This window comes from Mastacembelus armatus, chromosome 1, assembly GCF_900324485.2.
Source record: "Mastacembelus armatus chromosome 1, fMasArm1.2, whole genome shotgun sequence".
NCBI classification, from domain to species: domain Eukaryota; kingdom Metazoa; phylum Chordata; class Actinopteri; order Synbranchiformes; family Mastacembelidae; genus Mastacembelus; species Mastacembelus armatus.
In genome coordinates this window covers 1,821,642-1,834,068 of record NC_046633.1, presented here as the reverse complement: position 1 = coordinate 1,834,068, position 12,427 = coordinate 1,821,642, and the positions used below count along the sequence as shown (strand labels likewise).

Below are 12,427 nucleotides of genomic sequence, written 5' to 3'. Positions count from 1 at the left end.
AACCACATGACACCCAGGTCAGCTGTGAACACATGATCACACTGACATCATTTGGTGCTTAACAGGACTAATCCATGACCACCCAAATGGTGTTTAATGCCACCATGAATGAAGACGAGGAAAATATTTGTTAAAAGCGAGTGAGGACTTTTATTGGTGCAGTAAAACACGTAAAGAAAAAAAATGAACCTAACAGAAAAACCTGAGGCATAAAACTGAATAATAGATTTGCTCTGTACATCAACAATTTTTAGGTTGTCATCCTCAACTAAATAAAATCTGATTACAGCACATCATCCTCACTTTGTCCGAGCTGCACTGGACACATTCAAACTTCAGAAAGAAAAAACAAGTGATAACGGTAGAGTCATTCCATTTTCTCTTCATTTGTCTGGTCAAGGTTGTGAGAATAGCAGCATTCGTCCCCATGTGTACATGTTCCCTGAAGAAAACACAACAAGAACATAAGTAACACTCAGACAATGTGTAAATCAACCAAAGGTAAATCTGTATCAGCAGTGTGTCGGGTAGTGATAGCTGGAAACGGTGACCCCCTAAGGACTGTGGTTTGCAGCCCCTGCATTGACTTAAATTGCAATTTTGGCCACTTGGGGGCAGAACTCCACCAAAAGCTGAACATCACACGAGTGACTTAACTGCTTTTTACCCATCCAGGAGACGTGGAGCAATATTAGCACTGGTTTTGAGTAATATTTTTGAACTCACTGTTTTGATTTCCCCCAAACTCCACCAAGAATAACCCCTTTGTCATATTTGACCATATAAGCCAATGTTCATATGAAACAACAAAAATAACAACAAAAAGGTAAAAGCAAACTGTTTACCCTGACTGTATTTTTCACAAGTTGAGTAAAACAGTAATTCAAGTAAAATAGCAAAGTAAAATGGCTGTAACATTTTCATCATGATATATAAACAGTGTTTATTCAACCTGCAGCCAATTCATGAAAGTGGCTTTTTTTTCCCCCCTTCGTACAATGACAGTGTCATCCTGTGAATAATTCATGAATCAGTAAGGACCAGTACAAAGCGATTGGATCATTCCAGACATAAAGCCACAGACATTCATGTGTCTGACTGCTGTTTGAGGGAAAGAAATCGGTCAGGTGGGTGGCTTCTAGGAGATAACTGCTTTTCTAAGAAAGACAAGAAAAAAAAAAAAAAAGGGAGGTTGTTTTTGTCCAGGAAAATAGCTTTTGCTACAGAGGAAGAAATGGGTTTCACGTTTCAGCAGGAGCTGGCATGCATTAACGGAGTTTGACCTGTAGAAACCAACAGGACGAAAGACAGCACACAGTAGCACACACGTTATGTGACCGACTGATGATTGACATCCCTGTAATGAGCAGTGCACACATCTAAAGAGGCCAGTGCCGGGTTAATGTTGCTCTGTGTTTCTCATACATTTAAAAAAAGTGCAGCTAACCATTTTTGTGAGCTGATGCAGGTATAAACACTTATTTCATAATGCTGAAGATCCAAATACTCCATCTTAACTTTTAGGAGTCTAAATATTTGTTTCCCCCTCAGTCAGCATCTTGTGTGTGATAAATCTGCTCTGATCCAAGCAGAGCAGTGCACACAGCTTCCTCTTTGGCTTTTTGCTTGTAGGTGAACTGACCTGCCTGAACCTTTTGCAGGGGAAGTTTTTCAGCTGAGAAGAATCTGTGATCTGGTTCTTTCTCTTGTTCTGGCACTTCTTCCTCTTGTCCTGCAGGTCAGTAGAGCTGCCGCCACTGAAAAAGAGACAGGAGAGTGTGAAAGGTTAACAATGGATTGAAGAGAAGAGCGTCGTTTGTAAAACTAGCTGCTTGTTGTGTGTTTGTGTGGGATATTGTGTTACTTACCCAGCTCTGGCGCGAGCTTTGGGGCCCCAGAAGGCCTGAGGATTCTCCTGGAACCGGGTCAGGTGGCGTTTACGGGACTGAGGGTTGGCGTCCTCCCTCACTGTGAAACAGGCCTCTAGGCTACATACACATGATCCAGCACATATCAGGTTACACACAAGGTCTTTTACTTAAAAACAAATCTAAATAAAATAGATAATAATAACAGAATAGTAATAATAGAAAATCCCACAAGCCCCCTGTTTCAGTAATACAGGTCTGCTTTTATTAAACATGTCATGTATCAGGTATCACCAGTATATTCACAACATGGGCTTCCTATAAATGGTCACTGAAAAAAACAGCAGGGCTTTCCAGGGTCTCACCCGGGATCAGTGGAGAGGATCTTGAAGGCGGGGCTAGTCTGAGACAGCTTCTCTCTCTTCACAGGATTGGCCTTCTCCTGCGGCAGAGGTCCAATCATATATGTGTAAGTAAAAACGATGTACTACACGGTATTGAACACAGTGTGTATTGTAAAACGACGGACGTCTGTGAAGTGTGGGAGGTTGAGAAAAAAAAAAAAATAGCTCTAGTATTTCTTTTTTTTTTTGTTGTAAATGAATCATGTTTACCCAGCATCGCATAATGTCCCAGATGGCTGCAGGAGGAGCGTCTGTCTTGATGGCGTTCTTACAGGCATGGGAGAGGGAAACCCTGTAACCAGCATGAAGAAGAGCTGACCTGCACAGAGACGGAGCAAAGGTAGACTTACTGTGGGAACATGTGACAGTGCACACTGAAAGCTGTAGATATTTGTATGTTAGCCTGGAAAAAGTGTTGACAGTCACTGAAACCCAGATTTGTTTCTCACACATGTTTTGCAGTTACATAATTCAGTAGAAAGACACTGCACGGACCTACAGAAACAAACGCTACAAACAGAATAATTCAGGGCCACGAGTATCGCAGTTTATTCTAAAATGTTAAAATATAAAAATAACTAGTGTGTATGGTGTGTTTACCTAAACTGGAGCAGGGGAGGAGTGTTGCAGTGTATCGTGCTGCTCAGACTGTCCACAGTGTAATAAAGGGGCACATCTTCCAACTCCTGAATCAAAACAGCACATCAGAGGTGATAATGCATTAGAGTCTGGCAGGTAGTAGCTAGTTTTCACACGATGTAACATTACCTGATCTTACTATACACACTCGTACGAAAAGGTGAAAACAAGCCCCATAATGAGATCGTATAAGTGACTACCTCAGTCACCATACTGAGCATGCCCTCGATGCGTTTGGATGTTCCAAAGCGGGATGGGTTTCCTGAAACCGCAGACAAAACCTTCTGGACAAACGCGAGATCACAGATAGGCTCCGCCCAGATAGGACCACCCATCTGAAGAGAGAACAGGCATACGCTTGATCATACGTGTTTGCACAGTAGTAACTACCAACAAGGGCTAAAGCTCTGACTCACTTCAGACCAGGCAACAAATAAAATCTAGGTGTAATGAACAAATGAATGACTAAATTTAGACAGGCCACAGCCATTTAAACATGTGGAGCACACATTAAGCCAATAAGCGAGTTAAATACTGATGAGTTTGCTTGTCAGTGTGTGTGACCTGATGTCTCTGTCCACAATGCTCACACTCTGGGCCGACAGGGGGTCCAGTGGCAGCAGAATACTTCATACTGAAATCACACAATACTCAGCTTTACCACACACACACACACACACAGTAAAGCGGAGTCTGATGCAGGTGAGTTTGTCGAACACCTTGATTGAACCCCAGAATATAAACACCATAAGACCCATTTGTGCTGTGTGTGTGTACTGTCTTACTGTTTTCCATTGCTTGTTCTTCTGCCCATTTTCTGTAGGTGGAAGGAGCCGCAGCCGACACAGTTGTAGACCAGAGCCTGTTTACTGCACAAGACAGGGGAAAGCAACAGGTATGTATGCTTTTTACAATTTGTTACTGGAGTGACTCATTTTCATGACTTTATTTGTGCATGTGTGTTTTTAAGCACCTGGCTGAGTTTTTGACTGTAGCTTGTCCTGTGAAGACACGTACAAAAACCCGGATGTAAAAGTCGACACTGACGGACAGCAGGGGCCGGATGTATCGCTGGTACACCCCCGCTCGCTGGTCCAAACTGTGGAGGATGATACGAAGAGCCTGTAAGAAAGAAAAACTCACTCAGCCCGCTCTTCAAATGTTGTTTCAGAGCTGTATGAAGTTGCCGCAAGGGAAAAACCCAACATTCATCTGTCGTGTGAAGAAGGTGTTGGAAATGAATTTGTCACTGAGGTCAGTACTCAAGGCAAGTACTCAGTACTCATTTTTTCAGACCAGATCACAGTTGTGTTACTACAAGTAAAATGGAGGTGGTGAAATCAACCAGGACCGACATTGTTTCTAACCTTCTGAACAAAAGCCCCCAGTAAATTCAGGCCACAATCCCAGACACACACACATACAAAGGATTAAAGACACTATGAATGCAAACATGGTGACATGTCTGTGCATGTATTGTGTATGTATTTTTACATTTTTGTGTGTGTGTGTGTGTGTGTGTGTGTGCCCTCACCATCTCATGACAGTATTTGGCTTTGATGGAGACTGAACCATATTTGCTGTAGCAGGTTTCTCCACTGTTTCCTGCCATCACTGCCATGTCTGTACATGTTATACACAACAGACCTGAAAGAGACAGGGGGGGGGGGATCAGCTAAGGCGACAAAAGGAAACAGCAGGAAATACAAAGGACTTCTCACCAGGATCGCACAGTAAATTAACTCTGTGTTTGTTGGAATCCGTCTTAAACAGGGTGGGAGAAGTTGTTCAAATCAAATTCCACAGATACGCGCTCACTGTACGTTGTTGTGACACTGATTAATCAAATTAGCTTCTCAAAGTCACAACATGCTGATCTGAAAAATACTTGGATGAAAGACCCACTTATGTTGCAAAACTGCTTAAGACAAAAACATCAATCCTCAACTGCTAAACTGAGCTAGACAAACGGTAAAAAAAAAAAAATGCATTAGACAGGCAGAAAAGACCCACCTCCATCACTAACAGCCTGCACAGCGGCGTCCAGAAAGGAGGCGGGGCTACCATAGGGATCCAGATCGATGACATCATAGCGCTCTTTCTTTCCTCGCATCTCATACATCAACATACTGGAGAAAAAAAAAAATTAGACTAATTCACATCCATGACCACACAGCTAAACATTAGACAGAAAGACAGAACATGAAGATGAGCAAGTCAAAGAGAAAGAGCAAAGACGACTAAATGGAAAGAATTTATGAAAGAAGGGAAAAAAAAAAAAAAAAGGACAAGCATGGACAGAATCAGAGGACTGAACAGAACAAGAGGTCAAAGGTTGGATAAATACAAGCAGAGGAGGAACAAACAAACACGAAATCAGTGAAGACAATAAATAACAGTGGCTTCTCTGAACGTGCTGAGTAATCATACCTAGCGTCCCTACAGCTGGCCCGGAGCAGGTGGCTGACTCCGTTGTACTGAGCATTCCTGGCGATCAGCGCCGCAGCCTTGGTGGAGAAGTCGTTGGCAGTGACGCTCTGCAGGCCCGGGACTTCGAGAGCAAAACGCACCGAGCGCAAACCGGATGCCGCCAGGCCTTCCAGGACACGAAGACCGTGCTGAAACAAAGGGTCGACAAAATACGCTTAAGGCTGCATAAACTTTAACTGCTGATGTTCCACTACGTTCACTTGCCAGGCACCATTTTGTCAGCCTGCAGTTTGGTGCTGGCACAGCTGCCTCCTTAATGCAGGACTGCAGCTGATGAGAGCAGTAAGAGGGAACCAAACCAGCCGCAGTTGCTGCTCATAAAACTACAACTATGTGCTGAAATACACTAAAGAGCGAAGAGAACTGCAGAGTCAAATGTTGGCAGAGCACCTGCTTTCACATACATGTAGTTCTGGTAAAATACTGATTGTAGCATCTTTAAAGCTGCGCTAACAAAACTGTTTGGCCAGGTTAAATCCAAACTGATCCGGTCACCGTTAAAATGTTTTCTTCCAGCAGAAGCCGTTAACAGAGTCAATCAGCAAATTGCCAACATGAGCACCGCATCCTCAGAAGAATGGGATCATCTGTAATGGCAACTCAATAACCAAGTAAGCAGAAGACACTGACGACTAATGACATTATTAGAAAGTAATGAAATCCTTCAGAGTTTCATAAAATGATCTAATTACCTCTCTCTACCACTTGAGGCCACCAGAGTGTGAAATTACCTGGTGCGACATTAACATAAGTCATTTGATGGAAGCTCTTCTCCAAACTGCCTTACACTGGCATCGGTGTGTATATTTTTAGTATGGGAAACCCCAGTGGAAATCAAACCACTAATGCTAATAATGTCTTGCTTTAAAGTAGAGAACCATAAGCAACACAGTTTCTACAGCATCAGAAAACCGCACTTCTTTTATAATCTGGTTCATCAGTTACGTTGTGATAGTGCTGACAGTGATAATGTTCATAGGGTCTGGACAAAAGAGGGTTCTAGTCAGAGACAAGACAAGACTTCATTTAAATTAGATGAGATGCACACAAATACTTTTTAAATAGAGTGTTATCAAATTAATTGCAAGATACCTGTAATAATAATATCTGCTACGTTGCAATGACACTGTAAAATCAGCTCTACATACCTCACATTTCTCCCCCACCGGTGCAGTAACAGGAGGCTCCTCTGCTTCGTTTTTCTCTTCCGTCTGTGCATCGGCTTCATTTGTCTCCTCTGACAGAGAGACCACCACCCGCTCTTTCTCTCCAGGCACCAGCACCTTCACGCCACGCTGAGCCAGCACATCCCTGGCAAACTCTGTGATCACAGCACATCTGGGAAGGTAAAGAAGAAACGCATCACTTACACACTGGCCTTACAAAGTATTCAGACCCCTTCACTTTACTGTGGTGATGACACAGAATATTTTCTAAACGACCAGTTTAGTTCAGTACACTGGGATGCTGCGAGTGGTTTTATAACATGTGAAACACAAAGCTCGTGCAATTCAAATGAGGGGAGGCCAGTTAGTAACATGAAATATGGCTGTAGTATCAAAAATGTGACCAAGTGAAAGTGGTTTTTTTCCTGCTGACAGCAGTTTTAGTTATGAGAATATTTCAAAAAAACTGCATAACACATTCTGATGAAACTTTTGTGAGGGGCAAAGAAAGAACTTATTGGTTTTTGGTCCAGATGGCGCCTGCATGTGACTAGTGGCTATTTATAATACTGTGAGGCATGAAAGCAAAATTCTTTCTTCTCTGGATTTCTTATGAAATTGGATGTCAGCTTGTCTCTAGGCTGTGATACAACAGCTGATCTAACACACTTCACATTATGCACACACACTCCATCTACATATTGGTTCACATCTGGATCTATGTATTTTCTATTATGAAAGCAAGACCAGACCACTTTGAAGAGAAGAAATGACGCAAACTCCAGAATGTTCTCAGAAAACATAGCAGGCCATTATTTTTCATCATCACAGCATTAAAAACAAAAGCAACATGCTCTATAAAATACACTGGAAAATAAGATTGTGCTAAATTGATGACCTGCTCAAAGACATCGTCTATCTTTCGCTTTGTAGTGAATCAGTTTAGTCAGACTCACGGCTGAAGTGACTGTGTGTCCTGAGGACTGAAGCAACCAGTGTTCATACTCACGTTAAATCTCTGTTAAACTCCTGGACAGGGTTGTAAAACACCTCGTTGGCACTGGGAAATAAGATGGACGCCTTGCCCTCCTGGACTACCGTCTCTCCTGGTAAAAGACCTGCAGGAGGTGTCTTCTGCTTGTCAGATACTGTGTCCGTGGGGGGTGGGCTCACACCTTCCGCTGAAGGTTTGGTAGATGCAGGTAGAGGGCCGGTAGTGGAACTCCTGGAGTCCTGCGCAGCTTTAAGTGGCTCCATGGATCTCAGTCCGCTGCTGATGACAGCAGCAGCACTGCGTAGTCCCCGCGGAAACGAACAGGTGCAGGAGCGATGCAGGTGATGGGAGATGATGAGGCCAAACAGCCGAGGTGACCGCATAAAGGAACAACGTCTGGAAAAACACAGACAAAACACAACGTAGCTGTGTTTATATCTCAACGGTTATTGAATATTTTTTTAAAACTTCACAAAAATTGATTTACATTATTATACAAGTCTGTTCATTCTTACTCAGACAAACTCAAACTGACATTTCACTCTGATGCTCTAACACAATGGGTCACAATGGGAGTAACCTTTTATTTAGTCTTTAGTTTAGGGACAAAACTGAAGCATAGTAATTACATCGATGCCAATATTGAAACACACATTATAGCAGAGGTCATGTCAGTAGTGCCCAGAGTGATGTCTTCAGGTTGTTTGGCATCACCATGATTTCACTCCTCATGTATGAAAGATGAACCAGTACGACGTCTTAGATCCTGTGGTACAGACTTTTTTAGAGGTATCACAGTACAGAACCAAAACTTTTTATTTTTATGCTCTGGGCTGTAGGAAGAGACGCCTGAGGAGCTGAAAGTGCCAAATATTTGGACTGTAAACAATTTTGAGGTATTTGTACTTCATTTGTAGTATTTCCATTATGTGTACTTCATAGTAGGACTTCACTACACCTTGAGAAACATATGTTAAATACTTTTTACTGCCCTAACTTTATACAGTATAATCATAAAACCCAGTTCAGGTAATTAACATGAGTTCTCTGTACAAGCTACAAGATTAAAATGATGAACACAATAATTATAATATAATAATATCATAAACATAAATGCGCAATGACTTTCACTGTTGCCGCTTCAAGCAGATGCTGATGCGGAAGTTATTGTACTTCTACTGCAGTAACATTCTGATTGCAGTATTTGTACACAGTGGTATTTCTAAAGTTACTGCAGTAAAGGAGCTGAGTGCTTCTTGTGTACCTGTAAAACACTTATTTAGATCGCATGGACCTGTTATGGGTCTGCACACGTCGCACCAGCAGAGGTTAAGCTAGGCTACCTGGGCTAAACAAGCGGCGGTAAACAGATTTACCTGTGACACACCTGTGCGGCTCTTCTACTTTGTCAGCTGTACTGGAGAAACGATGCAGGCGGTCATGTGCTGTCTGTTCCTGCTCCTACCGACCAGGCTCCGTTTGCAGACTGCGCTCACGTTAGCGCATGGAGACAGCCATGTTTGAAGCGCTGCTACGGAAGCCTGCACGGTCAGAAATGTGACGCGCGAAGCCGTAAAGGCAGAGAAGCGGTGTAATGTAAGGACAAGAGGGAGAGGGTCGATCAGGCAGCCCTGGCCTACTTTGAACATGCGAGGAGACTGGAAAACACATCAGTCTGCTTTCATGAATAATCTAATTTAATCTCATCGGTGATGCATTCTGATGAAAAGGCTAAACATAGCCTATGGATTAAACAAAATGCCCCAGACCTATGATGTGAGGAAATAAAAGACCTGCCCCAGAGAAAATAAGGTCAATGCAGTTCAACGCTAAAGTGAATTTAGGTCGATGTGTGTGATAAATAAAACAGATAGTTTGTGCTGCGTGAAGCTTTTCTTCTTTCTTTTTTGCTTGAATGTTGCCAGGACAAGAAACTATCCTTATTCTGCATTTTGTTACTGAATGTGCAAAGTGAGCAGACTTTATTTTATTTTATTTTACTTTATTTTATTTTATGCAACTAGACCTCACCATAAATTAGAGGCAAACTACATAAGTGAAATCATTTTACAGCTTTGACTTGCAGATTTAGACTTTACATAAAAAATATATGAAGCTCAAGTGATAAAAAGTGCACATAACTCAACTCAATGGTATTTTTACCTCAACATGTTGTTGATATTATACTTCTGGATCCCTTTGTAGCACTTAGATCAAACTACATATAAAAACGCAGAGATTAAACATATACTGGTAGTTTAGGGCTCAGTGTGTTAAACTAACAAAATAATACTAATATAGAGTCTTCAGAGTTGATCTGGAGCAGCATTGTGCCTTTCATGATGAAGACTGATCAAATTAAAAGATGCAGTATTTTGACAATGCGGTACTATGCAATACTTCATCAGCTGCCTCACTAAATGCCTCCATAAATGCATGACCTACTTTTAAAAGCAAGATAATTTGAAGTCTTTCACACAGATGACGCGGTGTTATTCTGTGCTTTGCAACCAGTTCCTCTAAAAAGGGACATACTGTGTGACTGAAGGTGGAAAAAAAAAACAGAAAAAAAAAAAAAAAACCTGTCTCTTCCGTATGCACACAAACCTGAACATCTGGATGGGGGCGCTGTGACAATAAATGCCCAGAGAGCGTGGCGCTATACATCTGACACAGGAGAATTATAGAGTTAATAGTATTTGGCATGACAGAGAGAGAGAGCGGGGAGCGCAGTGCCGTGCCTGAATGCAGTCTCATCCTGTTTAGTATTCACTGTGCGCAGCGCCTGGAGGCCCCGGAGGGCTCACCTGCCCGGAGTCTAGACGCGCTATCACACACTTTAAACAGCGGGATCGAACCGTCGGCCCCCCGGCTTCACGGTCAGTGCGGTGTCGGGCAGGAGGGAGTCGGTTCTACCACCCAAGGGAGAAGACACCCCGGTGAGTGTGTGTGAGTGAGTGAGTGGGTGGACTGGTGGGTGGGGCTCAGACAGTCGGGTCGGCTGGGGACGCTGCAGCGGCGTGTGCATCGGCTCTTACTCCGTCCACTGTAATCTCATTACTCACGTTACTCGTTACATTAGACGTCCCCTGCCAAGAATATCACTTAGCCTTTTTTCAGGCTTTAGATTTAAAAATGACAAAATAAAACACATTAATATGGAAATATTAATATGGAATAAAAAGGAAAGGAAGTATAACATTATAACATTGTTTTGACTGGACAAAATCACAATAAACTCAACTTTTCTGCTATTACTCATCCAAATGATTGTGTTTGTGCAAGGTTATTTTTAGTATTGTTGTGGAAAACAAGTTGGTTGTGGACGCCGAGAGCCTATAATTTACATCCCAGCTGATATTTAAAGGCTTAGTAAGGACAAGTGAGGACTTAATGGGGCACCTGTATTGTGATAATCCCCAACTCCACCTTTTACTTCGCTTTAACTGAAGCTTTAATCGGGGACGTGGTGTTCATCGATATATTGGTAAAAAGGAAACGTGTTTTCCTCAGGAACTTTATTTGAACTGTTTCATTTTGGATTTGGCTACTGATTAGTGATTACTACACCAGGTGCACTGCTCACATGTACTTGCAAAAGTGATGAGACAACGCAGACTGTCTGTCTGTCTGTCTACCTGTCTGTCTGTCTTGTCTACCTCTGTCTGTCAGTCTACCTGTCTACCTGTCTGTCTACCTGTCTGTGGCCCATCAGTAGCTCTGTGCTCGGTCGCCAACCCCTGGGAGAGTTAAAAAAATCCCCGCTCTGCTCCTCTGCGTCCCCCTCCTCGATAGCTCTGCGCTCCTCGACTCGCCTGCATGTGTGCGTGTGCATGTGTGTGTGTCAGTATGTATGTGTTTGCATGGATTGTGTGCGTGCTGCTGGTTCACAGTATACAGTCACAATGAATGGCTGCCTGTAGCGAGGCGGAGTGAGACACTAGACCGCTTCTTCTGCGTCGCTCCTCCATTGAAACACTTTCCAGCGGAACACAGCCCAGGGGGTGAGTTGAGCGCGGCGGGTCACCCACAACAGCGGTTCTGGCTCGGTCGGTGAGATGGGTCAGTCGCTCGTCCGAGCCCCCGAACTGTGCGTTTGTCTTTAGGGGTGCCGTCTTGAATTTGGATGGAGGGGTGGTTCGTGGTGTGCGACGGTGTGTTGAAGTGGGGGTTAAAGCTATTGTTTTTTTTATTGTCTTCTTTGGGGAGGGAGGTGGTAAAGTTGTGCTTTAGCTCTAATGGGGGATGGGCTCACGGGCACAGACCAAACTTTAACCACTTCACCGGCTTCACTCCCTCGTCGCCGCGGGCTGTCCCCCTCTTCCCCTCGGTGAGTGGCTTGATGCGTCCTCCGCTGCTGCTTCTCTCATTTTACTGAACTTTCTTAAAAAAAAACTACTTTGTGTTTTTGGAGTGTGTGTGTGCGTGTGTGTGTGGTGAGGGGGTGGGGGAAGTTTTTTTTTTCTTCCTATTAACAAGATGCATTTGAAACATTGAAGCAGCTCTTGATTTGTCCAGTAACACCACGGTGTCCTGTCGGTAAACTGGCCCCTTTCAACCCCCCCCCCCTCCTCGCCTCTCGCCATACCGGATCCATCAGTCTGTCTCGCCCACAGTTGCACCGCATTTGTGTCCCGGGATGACCTGTTGATGTCGGCTAAAGATGGAGTGCCAGGACCCCCCCCCCCACCACCCTCTTATTATTATACCCCGTCTTCTCTATAAAATTAAATTTAAAAAAATATCGTTATTATTAAAAAGAAAAAGATTTAACAAAGTGGGAACATCCTCTGTGGACTCCCGAGTCCGCGTCCTGCTGGAGGCTTCATAAAGAGGCACGTTTTAATGATGTGATAAATCATAAGC

At 43.3% G+C, this 12,427-nt stretch overlaps 1 protein-coding gene and 1 long non-coding RNA gene across 3 annotated transcripts; one reads left to right on the top strand and one right to left on the bottom strand.

Moving 5' to 3' along the window:
- Positions 1–126: 126 nt before the first annotated feature.
- Positions 127–9,120, bottom strand: trmt1 (tRNA methyltransferase 1). 2 transcript variants are annotated; one of them, XM_026303398.2, is made up of 16 exons: positions 8,938–9,120; positions 7,577–7,957; positions 6,550–6,739; positions 5,342–5,529; positions 4,925–5,040; positions 4,446–4,558; positions 3,885–4,033; positions 3,697–3,780; positions 3,476–3,545; positions 3,112–3,246; positions 2,873–2,958; positions 2,483–2,591; positions 2,234–2,310; positions 1,869–1,988; positions 1,643–1,757; positions 127–442 (listed from the first exon to the last, which is right to left on the bottom strand). In XM_026303398.2, exons 2-16 carry the CDS (start codon positions 7,942–7,944, stop codon positions 368–370), a joined length of 1,995 nt encoding a protein of 664 aa, XP_026159183.1. In that variant the 5' UTR covers positions 7,945–7,957; positions 8,938–9,120; the 3' UTR covers positions 127–367. The 2 variants fall into 2 exon arrangements, with proteins under 2 accessions (XP_026159183.1, XP_026159184.1); XM_026303399.2 differs by having other exon boundaries at positions 8,949–9,120.
- LOC113128228 (uncharacterized) lies at positions 5,790–7,733 on the top strand. The gene is made up of 3 exons (XR_003295501.1): positions 5,790–6,012; positions 6,576–6,747; positions 7,605–7,733. It is a non-coding gene; the product is annotated as an uncharacterized LOC113128228 (long non-coding RNA).
- Positions 9,121–12,427: the final 3,307 nt, after the last annotated feature.

Bases quoted from the DNA above. Each gene is read 5' to 3' on its own strand.
- trmt1 (XM_026303398.2), bottom strand. From the start codon at position 7,944: ATGCGGTCACCTCGGCTGTTTGGCCTCATCATCTCCCATCACCTGCAT. The intron at 4,559-4,924 runs GTGGGTCTTTTC...TGTCTCTTTCAG, and splicing joins GCAGGCTGTTAGTGATGGAG to GTCTGTTGTGTATAACATGT. The intron at 3,546-3,696 runs GTAAGACAGTAC...GTGTGATTTCAG, and splicing joins AGAACAAGCAATGGAAAACA to TATGAAGTATTCTGCTGCCA.